Source organism: Misgurnus anguillicaudatus, unplaced genomic scaffold, assembly GCF_027580225.2.
Source record: "Misgurnus anguillicaudatus unplaced genomic scaffold, ASM2758022v2 HiC_scaffold_29, whole genome shotgun sequence".
Classification (NCBI taxonomy): Eukaryota; Metazoa; Chordata; class Actinopteri; order Cypriniformes; family Cobitidae; genus Misgurnus; species Misgurnus anguillicaudatus.
This window is the reverse complement of record NW_027395279.1, coordinates 8,981,146-9,004,655: the sequence shown is the minus strand read 5'-3', so window position 1 is coordinate 9,004,655 and position 23,510 is coordinate 8,981,146. Positions and strand designations below refer to the sequence as shown.

Here is a 23,510-nt window from a genome sequence, read left to right as displayed (position 1 = left end):
ACACTTGATCGGATGGATATCTGAAACTGGGACACTCTAGTTGTGTCCCAAATCCAGGGCTGCGACCTTCTAAGGATGTATTTTAAGACTGACTGCGTCACAGCAGCGCAATTTGAGGCTAGTAAGGTCGATCCTTAACAGCCGAGGCTATCCCACGATTAAGTGCGCGCCTGCAACGGCTGGATATTCTAAAATAAACAATTAAAACTTTTGTTAAATAAAAATGGTATTTATCAGAAAACATTTTCTTGTCACTGTTTTAGTATAGACCCTTTGCAAACACGTGACCTAGACCACGTGACGACGCCATGCTGGACGGCAAAATCACTGACGCACTAGGTTGATTAGTAATAGACGAGCGGGATTTTTGATTAGTTTTAAACAGTTTAAATATATATTTCACTAAAATACATGGCTTCTTATATTAAGGAAGTTGTTGTGCCGTTATCGGTCGAGGTAGGGCATTTGGTAGGTCCTCACAAAAAGCGCTATTTAGAGAAGTTAGAGATAGCGGGACTGGATACCGACCCTTACCTTCTTCCTCCTTCAATTTTCACGGACCTCATTAAACGCAGAGTCTGCCCGACTTCAGCCCGCATGATTTGTACCACTATGTGGTAAACGGGATATCCCCATACACTTGTGCTGATCTTAAGGCTTTCAAAAGTCTGCAGAGCTGCCAACTTCTGAGTTCAGCTTGGAGTGAGATTTTTTTTGGGGGGGTGGGGGTTTGTGGTAATAATTTTTTATATAAGTCCTAACCATTTGCCAATTGATAATAGTGTGGATTTTAGCTATTTCTGTGTTAAATAGTTGGAAAAGACTGCGTTAAAATGGTTCACAATACAAATCGAATCATATTTTAGAAATTAAATTGAAATAAAAGCTTTTACTGAGTTTAAATGCCTGGGATTAGAGTCTTTACTATTATTTTATACACTTCTATTATGCTTTCCTTCTGATAAAAGTGCCAAAAAAGTTGTTAAAATCTAATGAATAGGCTACTGGTCTCTGTAAAATGTATAACTGCAGATAACAGCAGCTTTGATTCAGTTTATCCAGTGAGAAAGAGAAGCGTAAAGTGATGTTTGTGATTGGTGATAGAGGGACTGTCACAATCAAATAAACCAAATGAGTAGTTTAATATTAAACTAAAGCAACAGATAATGTGTATGTCAAGACCATATAATTATATTTCGTAGGCTATATATTATTGTTTATAGATGTCAAATATCAATTTACTTTTTTCTCTTTTATTAAAACCTGTAACCGCAAACATCACGCAGGCTTGTACTGCTTGCAAACATGCACACGCGAGTGATGGTTGATTAAAATAGCTGTTTTCTGAGGGTATCTGCGTGCGTGGAATCCGGGCAATTCTCTGCTTTTCATCCAGACCTTGACGCTTTGTGTGTTCGACTGGTGCGGAGCTGACTGATCGGCGTATGACATCAGAGTAACGCGAGAGCAAAGGTAAAGGCGGACCCTTTTGTAACATTTCGACTTGCTCTCGCGGTACTCTAATGTCCTCGCTGCCGAACTTCCTGCGCAGCGCCACATAAAGTGAAATGCTCTTTGACTCTTTGCAGCAAAGTACCAGCAACATGGGAAGGTGGCACGCAAAAGACAGTGAAGGTACGCTAAAATATAAAAGTGTCAGTACTGCGAGCACTGGTTTAGCTACTTACATCGTGAAAATGGTTTGTGGCGTGAGAATGGGGTCAATTGCGTGGGTCTCACGGTGAATGCGTAAGAGTTGGCAGCTATGAAATGTATGGTGTCACTGCAGCATTAAACAATAACATTCATGTAAAAATAATGTATTTATGCCACTTTTCTGTAATGGTAGGTGCATCATAGCAACACGAAATAACCATTTAATGACCCTAACGAACACAAACACGTACTTGTTCGGCTTGCCGTCCGTCTACAACATAGCACTTCCGCCGTCCATCATGGCGTCCATAATTCGCGCGAGTAGAGCGTGACGTCACGTGCAAGGGGTCTATTATAAGATATGTTTTGTGTTAATATTATTCTGTTTATGTTGCGTATTTCTAATGTTAATTAATTTGATATACTGTTGGTTAGTTTAATCTACATCAACGTGTATTATTTTATAAAATAAATTAATATTTTTCTGATTCCATATTTTTAAGTCAGAAACGTCTCTGCTGTGTCCTGCTGACAGGCGCGGTGGGCGTGTGCAGCAGGTGACGTAAAATTATGTGTCCTCCGAAGGTTAGACCGTCTCATTTCAGTTCTCAAGGTTGTATGCTTAGAAGGTTGCAGCCCTTGAATTAGGACAAAGCTTCTGTGCATGTGCAATCTTCTTTTTCTTTTTTAATGGCGGTTTGCAAACCCACTTAAAGATGCATTTCTGACATCTACTGGACTGGAGTGTGGAGCATGGAGCATGTTCAATGACGTAGAAGTGGCGTAATGACGTCTGATGCAAAGAATGTAAGTGTGTTGTTGAAGGAAGTCACATGAAGTGACTGTCTTGTCAGTCTTAAATTTTCCTAATTTCCTTTCAATCTTCTGTGAAGTGATATGAGGCTGCATTGTCCGGCCAGTCCCTGATTTATTCTCTGATCCTCAAACGCCACTGTAGCTTTTCCTGATCTTTCCTCTTAACCTGAACTTGATCACTTTTTCTCATCCGTAGTTCAATGTGTGTTGCATTACATCTCCCACTCTCCCTACCTATAAGAGGTGTTGCTATTGAAGGTGTGACTTGGCGTGAACTATAGACCCGCTGCAGCTCTTTGAGCTGAGTAGCCCCACAGAGTAATGGATCTTCTCCGGACGAAAACTCCAAAGTCCCGACAAGATTAGCTGATCGAATGGTGACATGATTTGATTGACATGAGGTGAGGTGCAGGTGAGCAATTAAAATCTGATCACGCATTCCGTTATCCTCGCCGTCACGGAGAACGCGCTCATGGTTGCGAAGCAACAAAAGACGCGCAAATTCTCATGTGCTTTGGAAAGAAGAAAGAAGTGCTTTAACACACGTTTTTAGACGCAACTGTGAACGGCTCCTTAAACGTTTACATCAATAATAATAAAAAAAAATGAAACTAAATAAATAAAAATCTTTTTGTGGGCCGGATTATGTTATATTTTTGACACTAAACGCGGGCCGTATTGGGGGGGCACAAATGGCTCGCGGGTCTGGAGTTTGAGACCACTGATGTAAACGCTATAATAGGATTTATCAATCAGAATGATTTCATTCTGATGGAGGTAAAAGGTGTTTCATGTAAACGTAGCTAATGATAATATAGTTATGTGTATTATATTGCATTTCTATCAATAGATCATCCTAAAATCTACACACTGCACCTTTAAATGTCTTCATAAAACCTCATAAGTCTTTAAACATCTGACAAAAGTTTTAATTTTGACCATAGGCCCGTGCTCTCCAGATATCACTGTCAACCACTTCTTTTATTAAGTTACCTCCTTTTAGCTTGGATTTTACGCTGATTACAAGCTTCGTCAATGATCTGTTCTGCTGTTGGGTCTTTTCCATCACTGTTCTCCTTTATGTTTTGGAAGAGGTTGTAAAGTGTTCCTAAATCCTCATAATATTGAACTTCTTTTCTATCACCCAGGTTGCTTAGAACCGTTTTTTTCCTAAAGGAAATACAATTGTGCAAACACAGAGTAGGTAAGCAATGTTTTGATCTTGTGGCAATATTGTTCCAAGTCTTCTGAAGTCATACAAAAACAGACCAAAATGTTATTCACTGATAAGGTGCTCAGAAATGTACTACAAAAGTTGCACAACTGATGATATTGAAGTCATACATCACTGTGTCTTGCATGTTTCATGGCCACATCACTGACCTCAAACCAGATGCAGTGCTTTTCTGTTTGTATTAAGCAATTATTTGATGACAGAAAAGTCATTTTGAGGTGAATTGTTTCTTCTAAGTTCTCAAACTTAATAATAATAATAATAATAATAATAATAATAATAATAATAATAATGTTTTATTTGTAATGCACTTTATACATGAAGGACACATCTCAACGTGTTATAGGTACACAGATAAAAACAATACAACATAAAAACAATCAAGAACAGCATAAAAGCAAAATTATATTAAGAAAATGCAATAAAAAATAAGTATGTCTTTAATTTATTTTTTAAAAACCTCTAAAGACTGTGGCGACCTCAGGTAAGTGGGGAGGGAATTCCACAGTCGAGGCGCAGCCTCCTGGAAAGCCCTATCTCCCATAGTGCGGAGTTTGGACTTAGGGACCCGGAGTTTGTGGCTATCAGAGGAACGGAGATGTCGGGTTGGATTATGCCTATTGATTAGTTTTTTGAGGTACAATGGTGCACTGCCGTAGACACACTGATAGGTAAGGAGACAGATCTTGTACTCAATCCTAAACCTAACAGGTAGCCAGTGGAGTTTATAGAGGATGGGTTTTATGTGCTCAGTTTTACGCACCCTCATCAGGACCCTGGCAGCGCAATTCTGGATGTACTGCAGTCTCTGGATGCTACTGCCAAGGATCCCGATGAGGAGTGCATATCAGTAGTCAAGTCTTCAGGAGACAAGTGCATTAACCAGCTTCTCTGCATCCGAAAGAGAGAGAAAGGGACGAAGTTTGGAAATGTTCCGGAGGTAAAAGAATGCACTCTTACAGATAAATTGGATGTGGGTGTTAAATGATAGGTGGGGGTCGAATCGAACCCCCAAGTTTATTATAGAGAATGTAAGAGGAATATCGAGGCCAGATTATGAGTAAACTGTCAGGGGGGAGGATCACAGTTGGTGTGGGGTCCCAATGAGGATACCCTCAGTTTTAGAGGTGTTTAACTGAAGGAAGTTATCAGTCATCCATGCCTGCGTCTCCTCCAGACAAGTAGTTAGAGTGAAAAATAATGATGCAAAGGGTGTGGGGTCCAGCCTAACATAGAGCTGGGTATCATAAGCATAGCAGTGGAAGGAGACTCCATGCCTGCTGATGATGTGGCCCAGGGGGAGCATATAGATGGAGAAAAGGGAAGGGCTAAGAACCGAACCCTGAGGCACTCCACATGTAACTGTGTGTGGCCTCGACCTGGCTCCCCCCAGGGTCACATACGCAACTCTATCAGTCAGGTCTGACCAGAACCACCAAAGTACTGTGTGTGAAATACCAATAAAGTGTTGCAAGTGGTGGAGAAGGATGGCATGGTCAACAGTGTCAAAGGTGGCTGAGAGGTCCAAGTGCAGAAAAAGAGATGGAAAGCCCTGGTCAGCAGCCACAAGCAGATCGTTTGTGACCCTGACCAGAACTGTCTCTGTACTATGGGCGGTGCGAAAACCAGACTGGAATTTTTCATAGAGACTATGTGAGCGAAGGTGATTGTGGATTTCAGTGTCGATGACTTCTTCATTGACTTTTGAAAGAAATGGAAGGTTAAAGATTGCCCGGTAATTTGTGAAAATATCAGGATCTAGAGAGGGTTTCTTAAGCCGTGGGTTGATAAGTGCAGTTTTCAGAGAGATCGGAAGATGGCCAATTTGCTGAGAAAAGTTTATGATGGTTGTGATGAGAGGGCTTAAGAGGGCCATATTTGATTTTATAAGGGAAGTGGGAAATGGATCCAATGAGCACGTTGAGGGTCTCATGTTGTGTATGAGAGTCTCAACCTGTCTGTGTGGAGAGTGTAATGAGAGAATGTTGGTGCAGTTGTTAGGGGAGTGGATGGAATGACGTTGTCAGGTATTAGATTAGAGTTTATTATACATTTTTTAATCATAATAGTGAATATTCAGATGTTTAAAGTGAAAATCACTGACATAATTTTGGGCCAGATTTACTAACAGCTTGGGTCAGTGCAAACCATCATTTTGTCGTTAAATAACAACTGTCGAGATTTACTAAACACGTGCAGTGGAAAATAAGCACGGCAAAGACACAAAATCTATGGAAGGATAGTATTTAAATGATTCACACAACACGATTTACTAAGATTTGCGCTTGTGAAATTACTGCCATTTTACTTAATGCCCCTACTCAGCCACTTATGGCGAAAAAAGAATGTCTTAAAACATTTTTTGCTTGAAATGGCTGCAACTGTTGCTGCTAGTAGGAGAGATCAGAGAGTGCATGGTAGAAGGAGATTCTTTTTTTCCGCACCAGAAGAAAAGATTTTCCATATTGTTTGCCAAGCCATGTTATTATTCATTTGCTGCAGAAAATGAAAGATGACATGAAGCCCTCAACTACAGTAGAAGTCACACAATACCAGTTGTTTCAAAACTTTTGCAACCCTTAATTTTTTGTCCTCTGGTCCTTTTCAGTATAGTGTGGGTTCATTGGCTGGGATTTTCCCTTGCGCTGTCCATGGTATTGAAGTCACTGATGAAAATAGTGCATAAGTATATAATATTTCCATATTGCCCAGAAGATAAAGAAAATATTGCTCAAGAAAATAAAAGGTTTTAGGCCATGTCAGGTTTTGCAAGTGTGCTTGGTTCAATTTATCAGCTTTTCTGTGCAAGTTAAAAGTATTCAAAATTTGCATGACACAAAGTTAAATCTTGCGACTAATCAGGAGTGAGGAACACGTTGCTTTGCGTTTGCAGCATTACAATACAGTATGTTTGCCATTAATATTTTATTAAAAGCCTCAATCTATCTAAAGGGGCGTACAAACCGCAAGTAGATTACATACAAAGTCAACGCAAAGACAATGTGAATGACGCAAATTGTGTGGGGCACTTGCCGCAAAAACACGTGCTATTTGCCTCAAACGCATCTTTGCGCAAGTTGAAATATTCAACAGAAAATCTGTCCCTTAATGTCATTCATACATTACCTGACATCATCCCAGAAATAAGGGTGATTTAAGACCTCATGAATGGTTGGTCTCTCTTCCGGGACTTTGTTGATCATTCTCTCGATGAGATCTTTTGCCACAACATCATCAACTTCATCAAGAGAGTAATTCCCTTTTCTAATGTTAGCCTCCTGCTCCCACAGGCCATTTCCTTTAAAAGGATGTTTCCCATCAGAGAGGATGTAGTACACTAACATGCCAGCAACCTAGAATACATGACAAACTGTATGAAGCACATGCTGATCTGACAGTGAGTATATAACTATATCAAGATATGACATTAAAGCTTTCCATATTTGCTTTCATTCGCACATCTGTGGCTTTCACTTTACATTACTGTACTTTCATTGTATATAAATGCGTTTTAGTGTTTAGATTATAATGAGAGATTATAATCAAAAAGCTATTCAAAAACCTGGACATCTGAGCTCATTTTGTATCCAGTTTTTCCAGATTGATCAAGGGTCTCCACTGCCTCCCAGCATCTGGTACCAGCTCTCGCAGTGTACACGGTACTGCCATCCTCCAGTATGCGGCTCAAGTCAAAGTCAGCCAGTCTTGCATTATTTCCTGAATCTGTTAATTATGTTAGAGTTTTGATTTTACTTTATAATATAAATAAAGTGTTAACAGTATAAGAAAACTAAAATAAAGATTATTAATCCTAATAATTTTTAATACCTATCAAAATATTTTGAGGCTTTATATCTCGATGTATCACTTTAGCACGGTGAAGAACCTGAAGGCCGAGAAGCACCTCCTTCACTACTTTCTTCAAAGCAGTGACTTTGATTTCAGATTCTTTTTTACGCAGCTCATCCATGTATCCCTCTAAATCATATTCACAAAGCTGTAGGGCAAGATAATGAAAATCTTCATCCTGTTCAAAGTCCACATATCTGACTATGTTCTTGCTCTCAAGCTTTAAATCTTGTAAATGCTTCAGTTCATTTTCAAAGTTTTTGTCGTTCTGTGAATTCCTTATGATTCGTTTGATGGCTATTTCAGTACCGTCTTGTTTCAGACCAAGATAGACACATATTCCACTGCTTTCTGAGCAAATTAGGTATTTGTCATTTTTAGAAAAGAAGATGCTGCCAATTTGCTTTTTTGATATGTCTTTCCGAAACTCCTCTAATTTACTTTTGTGCTTATTAGAGGAGCTTTTCCACCTGATATGAATGCCAGGAGAGGTCTGTGAGGAAGATCCTAGACACCCAAACCAACAGGAAAGATTAAACAGAGTTCCTTATTCAGAATCAATTACTGTTTTAATTACTGCTACAGTCTCACCTTCAAGTTCTTTAATGAGGATAGGCTCCTCCTCTTTTAGTACTTTGAAAAAGCATGATTTTAGGGCAGCTCCTCCAGAATTCACAACAAACAAGAGATGTCTTGTTTTGTCTTGATGTGCAACTCTGGCAGTGATCTCAGAGTGCTTCTCCTGGGTAATCATTTTATTTGCAAGCAGCTTATCAGCGATAGGCATCACAGACTTAACTTTAACAAGAGCTGAGAAGTGTTTATTCACAAAATCTGAGAAAACAAGACAGACATTTAATTTAATAAATAAAAAACTCCAGGGGCGTCGCTAGACGTCCTTTACTGGGGCACGTCCCCCAATGTAAATCTTAAGTTTACATTTTAGCAGTTAACTTATGTATTAATTAACAAAGATAATTGCGGCAAAACGGATCTATATGGAATGTAGTTAGCCTAACCAATTCATGTTTGAAAAAGCGGTGCAGCAGTCGCACTAACGCGTACATGCACCAATTCATGTCCTTGCGCATACAAAATGCCACGCGATTGAGTTGGCGTATGAAAACATGATGGGGCGGTTTCTCGGACAAGGATTAGCTTAATCCAGGACTAGGCCTTAGTTTAATTAGGAAATATAACTAGTTTTAACAAACATGCCTTACTAAAAACATTACCTGTGTGCATTTTGAGGTAAAACAAAGGGCACTGATGTATTTTAAGATATGTAAGTGGAAGTTGTTTTCAGTTTGGAGAGCTCTAAAAAGTGTTTAAGTCTAGGACTAGTCTAATCCCTGTCCGGGAAACCGCCCCGATGAGTTAGCAGTAATGACTGATTATTTTAGTAGCAGTCATAAAATAAAAAATATCCTTGTAAAATAATATTTACATAAGTTAATTAATCATTGTTATGTTAAAAGCAAATGTACATCAAAATATTTTTCTGCTTGTGTATTTTATTGCAAACATGTTAATAATGTTAAGTAGGCTATATGAAGATGATACTTAAATATTTTTAAATACATGTTTATCTTTCCCAATTAGGGAAGCAATTTTGGGTCCTATGAAAGAAGGTTGGGCCCCCTACCATACCCATTTCGCACCAAACATACAATCCAACCTACTGTAGCTATTCAAAATCTTTGTCTGCAATTTAATAATACAGAACTATTTCTTTTGCTATTGTTTTGACCACAGTTAACAGTTTTTATAGAGACTTACAATGTCTGCAGCTAAGATAATTTATTGTGCAAATGTAAATTTAATTGAAAAATACAGTACAGTAATCAAATAATCTGAGAAAATGCAACATTATTAAACATAGATTAAAGATAAATGTGACCATGCCTGCAAACCCAGCTGAAGTATTTATTTGTAGTTTACTGTTTTCTACATAAAATCATCCTATATAATGCAAAGAACATTTTGTGAAATATAAACTTGATATCTTTAATACTGACAGAGTAATGTCATGTCAGCGATTGAAATCATAGTGAAATTAATGCTTGAAATTAAACTGTGATGCTTTTTATCTCACAATAAGATTTGAGACTTTAATCTGATTTTTAGAGACAGTCTTAGTGACATACTGTATACTTCAGCTGTTACACACATCAACGACATTGTGACATTTAAAAATGGGTCAAAAATGCTTGACCAAAGCTTGTATTATAATTATTAGCATTATTTATAAGGTAAAGAACAAGTTTCACACACCAGCAGCTTCAGTAAAGCAAAAATAACGACAGATCATAGAAACCGTGAACTTGAGAGAACAGCTATACTGTTATTAAATGATTATTTAGACTGTTTTTTAATCAACGGGACTCTAAAATGAAATGAATGACAACTATAGCAGATTACGACATAGATGTCCATTGATTTCTTAAACCTGTTGCAAGGTGAGAAGCTTTAATATACATAAATGGACTAGTTTAGCCTTCGTTGCATTTCTTTTTTATCACAATCAACTCGATTCTCGACTGCCTAAAAATCCTTCTTTGGCATATTGCGTTACAAAACTTTGGAGTGTGTAACCGATCGCATTTTTAATTAGCGTATATGGGCTATGTTAATTAAAACAGCTTATATGGGCTGATTTCGCGTTAGAATTATAACACAAAACAGGGAACGTAAATCACCTTGTTTATTTTTAAAATGAGGTGAACAGAGCGAAGACTTTACAGTGGAAAGAAAACTGCATTGTATTGCTTCAGCGTCACATTGTGTAAACCGCATTTATAGTAAGGATGCGCACATATGCAGATATCATAGCAAATAGCAGTAAATACACACACCTTGTTCTCTTCTGAAGTTCACGCGCACTGTGAGACCGTGGATTAAAGAAGGCGCTAAAACGCAGAGTAAAGACGGGGCGGAGCTAAGAGGGCTCAGCTTAAGGGGGTTGCGTGTGCGGCACAGTCCTTGGCCAGTGCCCCCAAATATTCATGGGCCCTTTGAATCATCCTAACTTCCCCCCCTTACGGCGCCCCTGTTCCCAGTACTTGTTGCAGTTTTGGAATAGTGGGTTAAGCAGAGGAAATTGTATTGAAGTGTTGCACACTTCTTGCACACCGCAGGCTTTTAAGAAAAAAGTCGCACAAGAAATGGGGGGCCTGTGCCCCAGTAGAGCTTTATGTCTATCAACGCCCCTGGAAAACTCCACAAGCTGTCTTTGTAAACTTGCTCTCGCATTTAGTACACATTTTTATTTTTATCCAGTAATTTAAACAGAACCTGTCATGACAAATTGAAAATATTGTACAAATTAATATCAAATAAACAGTATGTTGCATGTTTTAGTGAATAGAAAACTTACCCTGGTCTTTCATTGTTTTCACTCTCTTCCTGCTCTCAAGCGTTAAATCTTGTAAATGCTTCGTTTCATTTTCAATGTCTTTGCTGTTCAGTGGATTCTTTCGTGTTCGTTTGATGGCTACTTCAGTACCGTCTTTATTCAGACCTAGACACCCAAGCCAACAGGAAAGATGTCAGTAACAGAGTTCCTAATTCAGAATGAATTACTGTTTTAATTACTGCTACACTCTCACCTTCAAGTTCTTGAATGAGGATAGGCTCCTCCTCTTTTAGTACTTCGAAAAAGCATGATTTTAGTGCAGGTCCTCCAGAATTCACAACAGACAAGAGCAGTCTTATTTTGTCTTGGTGTGCAACTCTAGCAGTGATTTTAGAGTGCTTCTCCTGGGTAATCATGTTATTTGCAAGCAGCTTATCAGCGATAGGCATCACAGATTTAACTTTATTGACAAGAGCTGAGAAGTGTTTACGCACAAAATCTGAGAAAAAAAGATCAGACATTTCATTAAATAAATAGAAAACTCTGCAAGCTGTCTTTTAACTCATTTTCGCATTTAGTACACACATTTTTTATTTTGATCCAGTAATTTAAACAGAACCTGGGTTAAAGTAAATTCAGTTTCAGATGTGACTAGTGCTGTGTCCCAATTCAAGGGCTGCGACCTTCTAAGACTGTGGCCTCAAAAGACGAGCACTTGGTCTTTGAAGGTGGCAGCCTCAGCCCATGAATAGAACTGAAATGAGACGGTCTAGCCTTCAGAGGATCCATATTTGCATCACCTGCTGCACGCGCCCACCGCGCCTGTCAGCAGGACACAGCGGAGATGTTTCTTACTTATTAAAATAAACATGGAACTAGAAAAATATTATTTACTTTAGAAAATATGACACGCTGATGTAGTAAATCAAATTAATCAACCTTAGAAATATACGCAACATACACAGATTAATATTAATTAACTTTAATACTAAAAGCGACAATAAACTTTTTTCTGCTTAATACATACTTTTATTAAACAAAGGTTAAATGTTTATTTTAAATTATAAAACGGTTAGTTCCAATCCTTGATTCTGATTGGTCAATAGGTGTGCTTTATTCATGATAAAACACTGCTATGACCGCTTCACCCAACAGTTCTATTTAATATCACTGCGCCCTTAGCAACACCCTTAGCAACACATAAACATATAATGAGACAAAGTTTGAGAACAGTTTGTTGTTTTTATTTGAGCTTTCATGTTATTGTTCGCAGTCAGGGACTATTTTTTTCTAGCAGAAGGAATGATTTTATTGATTTAACTTCATGAAAGTTGCACAATTTTTTTTTTACTTTAATATTGTGTAGTAACCGTTTTATAAAAGCAATAAGGTACCCGAGGCAAGTGCTGTAACGTGAATAAGTAACGGCTGAAGGGGTTGCAGGCACTCCGCTTCGCGTCGTGCCTAACAACGCCCTTCAGCCGTTACTTATTCACAATACAGCACAGCCTCTCGTACCTTATTGCTTACATATCCAGCCTTTATATTCAGCCGTTACAGGCACACAATAAATCTCGGGATAGCCTATGAAGGATCCATTAGTTTTATCCTAAACAGCATGGAGAAATATGGAAGCATTTCGAGGCTTCATTTTAAGCATTCTTCGAATTAGGACGGCCTTACTGACCTAAAGTTGAGCTGGTGTGATGCAATTGGTCTTAGAGTATGTCCTTAGAAGGTCGCAGCCTTCATATTGGGACACAGCTATAATGTACAACAATGTTAATTTTGTTGACGATGACGAAAAATATTCGTCAACAAACCTTTTTCACGGACGAAAACTAAATAAAAACTAAATAAGTGTCAATATGATGACGAAAGCTGTGTCCCAATTCAAAAGCCGCAACCTTCTAATGACGTATTTTAAGACAAATTGCGTCACAGCAGCGTGACTTGAGGCTAGTAAGGCCGTCCCAATTCAAAGGAAGCTTAGAATGAAGCCTCAAAATGCGTCCTCATTTCTCCGCTCTGTTAAGGATAGAACAAATAGATCCTTAAAAGCTGAGGATAACCCAAGATTTATTGCGCGCCTGCATTGGCTGCATATAACGGCTGGATTTTCTAAAATAAACAATTAAAACCTTCATTAAATAAGTGTGTATTTATCAGAAAACATTTTTCTTGTCACTGTTTTAGTATTAAAGTTATTTTTTGTGTTAATATTATTCTGTTTATGTTGCGTATGTTATGATTTTGGTCTTATTGGCTGCTTTGTCTTTGTTTCACTATGTGTTGTGTTTTTGTTTTGACAGCTCCACACGTGCGCGTCTTCCACCTGGTGATCTCATTAACTCTGACTTCTCTCACCTGGGCCCGCACCTGATTCTTATTATTGTCCAATCCGGTTTGATTTAAATTCCCCTCGTTTCCTTTGTTCCTTGCAAGTTCGTCTTTGTATGTACCTGCCCGCTAGCTTGTCTAGTTCTAGTCCTGTCGTGTCAAGTATCTGTTTCTCGTTTATTGGATTATTCACCGAGCTCTCTGCTACCTTTGCCTCTTCAGATTTCCCCGTCCTGCTGTCAGTCTCTCCCGGTTGGTGTGTCTACCATCAAGCCTCTGTGTACACTCTGTCTGTGGATTCTCTGAGCGCCTATCTACACCTTGCGCTGTCCAGTCGCAGTGCGCTCTCGGGCGCGTAATTCTGCGTATACTCGGACTGCCTCTGTGCGCTGTCCAGCACGGACTCTGCTGAAGTCTCTGACCGCCTCTCTCTCTCTGTACCCCGCCAGGAAGCTCTCTCTGTGCCCCGTCAGGATTACATTGAAGTGTCTATGGTGTAAAGTGGATGTCTTACAGCCCCGCTGTGTTTCCCACGTTTGAGATCTACGAGAGGACTTCGCTGTGTTTCCCTCTCCAGTGTTTTCCAGTTCATCGCACCTTTTACACACGGACTTTGAGTGATTTTGCATTACATACATACATACATTACATGAGGACATTGAGTGTTTTTCTATTATACATACCCACTGACAACACTGTGTTATACATCATTAAAAACCCTCTGCACTGGGATTCCAGAGTTGTGTCGTTCCTAACAGGACGAACTTGCCAAATATGGATCCCGCGGAGGTTGATGCCCTTCGATCTGCTCTCGCCCAGCAGGGTTCATGGTTGGGCCAACACTTAGCCCGTCTCACCTCCACTTCTCAAGAGGTCGAGGATTTATCCACCCGCATGACTGACCTTTCCTCCCGTCTTGACCAGGTTCGGCAGAGCACCTCTCAAACCAGTCAGCAGTTAGAGACGGAGCCTCATGCCACAGCCCCACCACCCTATGATGGCAATCCCGCCTCCTGCCGAGCGTTCTTGTCACAATGCTGCACATCTGAGCGCACCCGGGTTGCGTTTGTTATTACCTTGTTGATTGGCAATGCCGATCCTTTAATGAGTTTCGCGAGGAGATGGAAAAGCTCTTCGACCGCTCCGTTCGCGGGGACGCCGCTGCGGCTCGGTTGGCACATCTGGTTCAGGGAAGACACTCAGTCACCGAGTACGCCATTGAATTTAAGACTCTAGCGGCTGCCTGCCACTGGAATGAAGCGGCTCTTCGAGCGCAGTTTGTTGAAGGGTTGTCAGACGGTCTTCAGGATGAAATCGCTGTTCACGATCTTCCCCCCACTCTTGATGCCATCATTGATTTAGCTCTCCGGATCGAAGCCCGGAGGATGCTTTGCAGTCAGCGCCGCTCTCTGCGCCAGCGCGCACTTTTGGATGAGACCTCCACTTCTCCCTCTGCCCCGACGTCACCACCTGTAGAGTCGGAACCTATGCAACTGGGGCGTATGCGCCTGTCACAGAGAGAGAGAGATAGGCGGCTGCAGAATGCCCTCTGCCTTTATTGCGGGAAACCCGGACATTTTGCTAAGACCTGCCCGTTAAAAGCCGCCGCCCATCAGTGAATACGGGAGTCCTGGTGGGCGCCTCCTCTTCAAAACTCTCCCCAGTTTCCAGTACCCAACTCCCCGTCATGTTGTCCTTCGCTGGGCGTGACTATCCATCCACTGCCCTTCTAGACTCTGGCGCGGAGGGCAACTTCATTGATGAAGCGCTGGTTCGTGCCTGGGGTGTCCCGGTTGTCCCTCTCCAATCCCCTTTGGATGTCTGGTCCCTTAAGGGGCAGCAGATGGTGCGGATTACACACTGCACTTCTCCTGTGAGTCTCTCTGTGTCTGGTAATCATCGTGAGGAGATTGTGTTGCATATCCTTCATGCTTCTCTATCTCCTATTATTTTGGGGCATGGATGGTTAGCGCAACACAATCCTCACGTTGATTGGCAGAATAGTATTATCTTGTCTTGGTCCCAGTCTTGTCATGTGTCATGTCTTGGTTCTGCTGTTTCTGGTTCTGTTCTTTCTCTTCCTCAGGTTCCGGCGGTCGATTTGACCGGGGTCCCGGCGGAGTATGCGGATATCGCTCAGGTGTTTAGTAAAGCCCGGGCCACCTCCCTTCCTCCTCACCGGCCATATGATTGCGCTATTGATCTCCTCCCCGGCACTTCTCCGCCTAAAGGTAGACTTTATTCTTTGTCGGGTCCTGAGAGAGAGGCTATGGACCAGTATATTAATGATGCCCTGCGTGCCGGTCTCATCCGTCCCTCCACCTCGCCCGCAGGGGCGGGGTTTTTCTTTGTTGAAAAGAAAGACGGCTCCCTGCGTCCTTGTATTGATTATAGGGGTTTGAATGACATTACTGTTAAGAATAGGTACCCCCTTCCTTTAATGTCTACTGCGTTTGAGTTTTTGCAGGGACACAGGTCTTTACTAAGCTAGATTTACGCAATGCCTATCACCTGGTGCGTATAAGAGAGGGAGATGAGTGGAAGACAGCATTTAATACCCCTACTGGACACTTTGACTACTGCGTTTTGCCTTTCGGGCTTTGTAACGCTCCCTCAGTCTTCCAAACTCTGGTCAATGATGTGTTGAGAGACATGATTAACAAATTTGTCTTTGTGTACATAGATAATATTCTCATCTTTTCTCCCTCTATGCAGAAACACACTCAGCATGTCCGCTGAGTCTTATGCCGGTTGTTAGAGAATAAGTTGTATGTTAAGGCGGAGAAGTGCGAATTCCATCGTAAGTCAGTTTCGTTCTTGGGTTTTGTTGTCGCCCCAGGTGAGATCCGTCCTGACCCAGCCAAGATCAAAGCGGTTGCCGAATGGCCAGTCCCCGAGTCCCGTAAGGATTTATTAAGGTTTCTGGGTTTCGCCAATTTTTACCGGCGATTTATCAGAAATTATGGTCAGGTTGCTCAGCCTCTTACTGCTCTCACTTCCACTAAGGAGAGGTTTGTCTGGAATTCAAGTGCTCAGGAGGCCTTTGATAATTTAAAGTCCCGGTTTATCTCTGCTCCTGTTCTCTCTATTCCAGATCCGGCTGCTCAATTTATTGTGGAGGTGGGTGCTTCGGATGTCGGGGTAGGCGCCGTTTTGTCTCAGCGGTCTGTTAAGGATGGCAAGGTGCATCCCTGTGCCTTTTTCTCCCATCGGTTAAACCCAGCAGAGCGAAATTATGACATAGGTAATCGGGAGCTGCTGGCGGTCAGACTGGCTTTGGGTGAGTGGCGTCACTGGTTGGAGGGGACCTCGGAGCCCTTCCTGGTCTGGACGGATCATAAAAATCTCGAATACATCCGTTCAGCCAGGAGGTTATCTTCTCGTCAGGCTCGTTGGGCACTTTTCTTTGACAGATTTAACTTCACCCTCTCGTACCGGCCCGGTTCAAAGAATACCAAGCCCAATGCTCTCTCTCGTTTGTTCGAAAGTCCCGGTTCTGCTGGGGACGAAACCATCCTCCCTGAGGGGAGGGTGGTGGGTGCCCTGCGCTGGGTAATAGAACAACGGGTGAGACGGGCTGGCCGGGAGGGGGAAGTGCCAGAGGGGTGCCCAGCGGGTCGATTGTGGGTGCCGAATGCGCTTCGCTCCGAGGTCATCCGGTGGGGTCACGAGTCCAAGTTTGTTTGCCATCCGGGGGTTTGGAGAACGTTGGCTACCGTACGTCAGCGTTTCTGGTGGCCCTCTATGGGTCCCGATGTCAGACAGTTTGTGTTAGCCTGTCAGGTTTGTGCCCGCAATAAGGCCTCTCATCAAGCCCCTATTGGTCTGCTTAAACCGTTACCCATCCCCTCTCGTCCTTGGTCACATATCGCCATTGATTTTGTAACCAATTTGCCTAGTTCTAAGGGAAACACTGTTGTTTTGACCATTGTGGACCGCTTCTCCAAGGCGGTTCATTTTGTCCCTTTGCCCAAATTACCCACTGCCTAGGAAACTGCCCAGGTAATGATCGAACACGTCTTTCGCTTACATGGTCTCCCCACAGACGTTGTTTCAGATAGGGGTCCTCAGTTTATTTCTCGTTTCTGGCAGGAATTTTGTAGACAAATAGGCTCCACAGCTAGCTTGTCTTCAGGGTATCATCCTCAGACCAACGGGCAATGTGAACGGGCTAAGCAAGATTTAGGTAGAGCTCTCCGCTGTCTGACAACGCAATATCCGAGCTCCTGGTGCCAACAGTTACCCTGGGTTGAATACGCCCATAATTCTCTCCCTGTTTCGTCTCTCAACATGTCCCCTTTTGAGGCGTCCATGGGGTTTCAGCCCCCTTTATTCCCGTCACAAGAACCTGATGCGGTGGTTCCGTCTGCACTAGCTTTTGTCCGTCGTTGCAAACGCACCTGGAGAAAGGCTAGATTTACATTACGTCAGGTTTCCAGACGAACCAAAGCCGCGGCCGATCGTCACCGTAGAACCGCGCCCCGTTTTATCTGTGGGCAGAAAGTATGGCTTTCGTCCAAGGATTTACCTCTCCGTGAGCCTTCTCGCAAGCTGGCTCCACGATTCCTTGGGCCATACAGCATTGTTAAGGTTATTAATCCCGTGAGGGTCAGGCTCAGATTGCCCCCAGCACTCAGTCGGGTTCACCCAGTTTTTCATGTGTCTAAACTGAAGCCTGTGTATTTTTCCCACCTTAATCCTGTTCCCTCTGCCCCCACCCCTCCCACCCCTCAGCTTATAGATGGTGCCCCTGTGTATTCAGTTAAGTCTTTACTGGATGTGCGTCGCCGGGGTAGGGGATTTCAATATCTCATAGGCGGGGAAGGATATGGTCCGGAGGAGAGGTGTTGGGTACCGGCCCGGGACATTCTGGACCCTGGGCTGATAGAGGATCTCCGCCGGCGACGGGGTGAGCCTCCTCATGGACCGCCCGGTGGCGGTCGTGGGGGGGGAGTCCTGTTATGATTTCGGTCTTATTGGCTGCTTTGTCTTTGTTTCACTATGTGTTGTGTTTTTGTTTTGACAGCTCCACACGTGCGCGTCTTCCACCTGGTGATCTCATTACCTCTGACTTCTCTCACCTGCGTCCCGCACCTGATTCTTATTATTGTCCAATCCGGTTTGATTTAAATTCCCCTCGTTTCCTTTGTTCCTTGCAAGTTCGTCTTTGTATGTACCTGCCCGCTAGCTTGTCTAGTTCTAGTCCTGTCGTGTCAAGAATCTGTTTCTCGTTTATTGGATTATTCACCGAGCTCTCTGCTGCCTTTGCCTCTTCAGATTTCCCCGTCCTGCTGTCAGTCTCTCCCGGTTGGTGTGTCTACCATCAAGCCTCTGTGTACACTCTGTCTGTGGATTCTCTGAGCGCCTATCTACACCTTGCGCTGTCCAGTCGCAGTGCGCTCTCGGGCGCGTAATTCTGCGTATACTCAGACTGCCTCTGTGCGCTGTCCAGCACGGACTCTGCTGAAGTCTCTGACCGCCTCTCTCTCTCTGTGCCCCGCCAGGAAGCTCTCTCTGTGCCCCGTCAGGATTACATCGAAGTGTCTATGGTGTAACGTGGATGTCTTACAGCCCCGCTGGGTTTCCCACGTTTGAGATCTACGAGAGGACTTCGCTGTGTTTCCCTCTCCAGTGTTTTCCAGTTCATCGCACCTTTTACACACGGACTTTGAGTTATTTTGCATAACATACATACATACATTACATGAGGACATTGAGTGTTTTTCTATTATACATACCCACTGACAACACTGTGTTATACATCATTAAAAACCCTCTGCACAGGGATTCCAGAGTTGTGTCGTTCCTAACAGCGTATATTTCTAAGGTTGATTAATTTGATATAATGTTAAATAGTTAAATATACATCAAGGTGTCAAATTTTCTAAAATAAATTAAAATTGTTCTGATTTCACATTTATTTTATTAGGTGAAAAACGTCTCTGCTGTGTCCTGCTGACAGGCGTGGTGGGCGCGTACAGCAGGTGACGCAAATTATGGATCCTCTGAAGGTTAGACCATCTCATTTCAGTTCTCGTCGCAGACTTCTGAGGCAGTCACCTTAATAGAGACAGAGCGCAGTTATGCAAATTTGAAAACCATGTCCACCGGGGGGGAAAGCGATCCAACCGTCTCCATTGACTTTGTATTGCGAGAAGCCGCCTCCTTGTCATTTCTGGCTTATAACAAAAAACTGAATAATGCCTAAAAGCTGTGTGACAATATGTACAGCTAACAAGCCAAAGAACCCAGAAATAAGTTTTTATAAGCTGTCGAGCCGTAAAACCCAGTCTTTAAGGAGAATAAAGTGGATCACCGACTATGTTTCCCCCTAGTGGACGCAGTTCTACTAATAGTATTACTATGAAAAGTTGCCTGTATCCATTTCTGTGTCTTTAAACACTCGTTTTTTGGGGACAGCTTATAAAAACTTATTTACAGATTAAACTTAAAAACAGATTAATACCTAAAAGCTGCTGTGTGACAAGGTGTACATCTAACAACCCAAAAAAAACAAATACGTTTTTATAAGCTTTCAACTTCAAAATAACGAGCGTTTAAAGACACAGAAATGGAAACAGGCAACTTTTCATAGTACTCCTATTAGTAAAACTGCGTCCAATAGGGGGAAACGTAGTCGGCGATCCACTTTATTCTACTTAAAGGCTGGGTTTTACGGCTCGACAGCTTATAAAAACTTATTTCTGGGTTCTTTGGCTTGTTAGCTGTACATATTGTCACACAGCAGCTTTTAGGCATTATTCAGTTTTTTGTTATAAGCCAGAAATGACAAGGAGGCGGCTTCTCGCAATACAAAGTCAATGGAGACGGTTGGATCGCTTTCCCCCCGGTGGGCGTGGTTTTCAGGTTATGACGCGCTGCGCTCTGTCTCTATAGACCGAGTGCTCGCCTTTTAAGGTCGCATGCTTAGAAGGTTGCAGCCCTTGAATTGGGACACAGCTGAAGACTGTATCAAAATATAACCGACACTTTAGTCAACGAAAAAAATAAGACGAAAATGTTAGGGAGGGACGAATGGAGAAGAGATCCAATCAGAACTACTCATTTTGGGGGACAAGTTGGGAAGAAATCCAATCAGAGAGAATCTTTGAGGGTAGGTTGATCTATGCAAAGAAAAAGTCGCTGCAAAGTTTGTTTTCACAACAGGTTGTTTACATTATATTTAGTTGTACAGTCTTATGCCGCGTTCCAGGCAACCTTTAACCCATAAATCACAACTTCAAAACCACGACTCTGAACAGGGAGTACATTGATCTAGTACGTGTTCACGGGTGTGAAGTCACATGTTTGACTGCCGTTCCAGTGCACTTTCACAGGTAGAAGGTTGGAAAAACACGGGTTACAGGCTGCCTGGAACGCGTACTCCCATTTTGAAGTCGTCATTTACGGGCTAAAAAAACTGCCTGGAATGCAGCATTAGTTACCCAGTTTTGGCTGATTTCAGTTGACTTTGCTCGTCAGCAACACGCATTTAAGACTAAATCAGAATTTGCTGTCAGAATTAACACTGATGTACAAATTAATAACAAATAAACAGTATGTTGCATGTTTTAGTGAATAGAAAACTTACCCTGGTCTTCCATTGTTTTCTGTCTCTTCCTGCTCTGTGTTCGTTTGATGGCTACTTCAGTACCGTCTTTTTTCAGACCTAGACACCCAAGCCAACAGGAAAGATGTCAGTAACAGAGTTCCTAATTCAGAATGAATTACTGTTTTAATTACTGCAACACTCTCACCTTCAAGTTCTTGAATGAGGATAGGCTCCTCCTCTTTTAGTACTTTGAAAAAGCTTAATTTTAGTGCAGCATCTCCAGAATTCACAACAGACAAGAGCAGTCTTATTTTGTCTTGGTGTGCAACTCTAGCAGTGATTTTAGAGTGCTTCTCCTGGGTAATCATGTTATTTGCAAGCAGCTTATCAGCGATAGGCATCACAGACTTAACTTTATTGACAAGAGCTGAGAAGTGTTTCCGCACAAAATCTGAGAAAACAAGTTCAAACATTTAATTAAATAAATAGAAAACTCCACAAGCTGTCTTTGTAAACTTTTTCCCACATTTAGTACACATTTCTATTATGATCCAATAATATTTAAACAGAACCTGTTATAGACGGTTTCATCGGATCCACTTGATACACTTCTGGATCCAAACTTTACTTCCGGTTTCGTTTTTTTAATGGTCTGACTAGTTGCTAAACTGATCTCTTGAACAAATGCCTCGTCGAAAATAACAAATGTTTTGGTTTCCTATGTAATCTATGTGTTGTTTTTGTGCTTGTAATATAAATAAACTACGTTTAAAGTACTTTGTTGTTATTTATTCTTAGCGGAGTTTACCGGAAGTTACGTGCGGACCACGACAGCCGCTTGTTTATGTTGTTACTGCTGAAACCGTCTATAAGAAAGTCACTTCAATTTCAGATGTGACTATATTAAATATCAATTTAATAACAAATAAACAGTATGTTGCATGTTTTAGTGAATTGAAAACTTACCCTGGTCTTCCATTCTTTTTGCTTAGTCCTGTAAAACAGCAAGTCAAAATGACACTTAACTTGTGCATATTTAAGGTCCCACTGTAGTGTGAATGTAAGCTAATGGCTTGTGTTTTGCAAACGAAAGTCAGTGTCAAGACTGTTAGGAAGGGTGAGGCAGATTTGACGTTCTCTATATACAGTCTTGTTCAAAATAATAGCAGTACAATGTGACTAACCAGAATAATCAAGGTTTTTAGTATATTTTTTATTGCTACGTGGCAAACAAGTTACCAGTAGGTTCAGTAGATTCTCAGAAAACAAACAAGACCCAGCATTCATGATATGCACGCTCTTAAGGCTGTGCAATTGGGCAATTAGTTGAAAGGGGTGTGTTCAAAAAAATAGCAGTGTCTACCTTTGACTGTACAAACTCAAAACTATTTTGTACAAACATTTTTTTTTCTGGGATTTAGCAATCCTGTGAATCACTAAACTAATATTTAGTTGTATGACCACAGTTTTTTAAAACTGCTTGACATCTGTGTGGCATGGAGTCAACCAACTTGTGGCACCTCTCAGCTGTTATTCCACTCCATGATTCTTCACCAAAACATTCCACAATTCATTCACATTTCTTGGCTTTGCTTCAGAAACAAAATTTTTGATATCACCCCACAAGTTCTCAATTGGATTAAGCTCTGGAGATTGGGCTGGCCACTCCATAACATTCATTTTGTTGGTTTGGAACCAAGACTTTGCCCGTTTACTAGTGTGTTTTGGGTCATTGTCTCGTTGAAACAACCATTTCAAGGGCATGTCCTCTTCAGCATAGGGCAACATGACCTCTTCAAGTATTTTAACATATGCAAACTGATCCATGATCCCTGGTATGCGATAAATAGGCCCAACACCATAGTAGGAGAAACATGCCTATATCATGATGCTTGCACCTCCATGCTTCACTGTCTTCACTGTGTACTGTGGCTTGAATTCAGAGTTTGGGGGTCGTCTCACAAACTGCCTGTGGCCCTTGGACCCAATTTTACTCTCATCAGTCCACAAAATGTTCCTCCATTTCTCTTTAGGCCAGTTGACGTGTTCTTTGGCAAATTGTAACCTCTTCTGCACATGCCTTTTTTAACAGAGGGACTTTGCGGGGGATTCTTGAAAATAGATTAGCTTCACACAGACGTCTTCTTACTGTCACAGTACTTACAGGTAACTCCAGACTGTCTTTGATCATCCTGGAGGTGATCATTGGCTGAGCCTTTGCCATTCTGGTTATTCTTCTATCCATTTTGATGGTTGTCTTCCGTTTTCTTCCAAGTCTCTCTGGTTTTGCTCTCCATTTTAAGGCATTGGAGATCATTTTAACTGAACAGCCTATCATTTTTTGCACCTCTTTATAGGTTTTCCCCTCTCCAATCAACTTTTTAATCAAAGTACGCTGTTCTTCTGAACAATGTCTTGAACGACCCATTTTCCTCAGCTTTCAAATGCATGTTCAACAAGTGTTGGCTTCATCCTTAAATAGGGGCCACCTGATTCACACCTGTTTCTTCACAAAATTGATGACCTCAGTGATTGAATGCCACACTGCTATTTTTTTTAACGCAACCCTTTCAACTAATTCAACTAATTGCCCAATTGCACAGCCTTAAGAGCGTGCATATCATGAATGCTGGGTCTTGTTTGTTTTCTGAGAATCTACTGAACTTACTGGTAACTTGTTTGCCACGTAGCAATAAAAATATACTAAA

At 41.7% G+C, this 23,510-nt stretch overlaps 1 protein-coding gene across 2 annotated transcripts in view; it reads right to left on the bottom strand.

Moving 5' to 3' along the window:
- Nucleotides 1-23,510, bottom strand: part of LOC141362784 (uncharacterized) — a 51,974-nt gene that overhangs the window by 6,460 nt on the left and 22,004 nt on the right. Inside the window, exons 2-11 of one of the 2 annotated variants that reach the window (XM_073865026.1) lie at nt 21,769-21,796; nt 21,008-21,253; nt 20,842-20,919; nt 11,164-11,409; nt 10,932-11,075; nt 8,147-8,389; nt 7,535-8,062; nt 7,269-7,429; nt 6,833-7,059; nt 3,466-3,642 (exon numbers count right to left, since the gene is read on the bottom strand). In XM_073865026.1, coding sequence (XP_073721127.1) covers nt 3,466-3,642; nt 6,833-7,059; nt 7,269-7,429; nt 7,535-8,062; nt 8,147-8,389; nt 10,932-11,075; nt 11,164-11,409; nt 20,842-20,919; nt 21,008-21,253; nt 21,769-21,781 — 2,063 coding nt within the window. In that variant the 5' untranslated portion in view covers nt 21,782-21,796. The remainder of the gene's footprint in view (nt 1-3,465; nt 3,643-6,832; nt 7,060-7,268; nt 7,430-7,534; nt 8,063-8,146; nt 8,390-10,931; nt 11,076-11,163; nt 11,410-20,841; nt 20,920-21,007; nt 21,254-21,768; nt 21,797-23,510) is intronic. The other variant, XM_073865027.1, reaches the window with a different exon arrangement.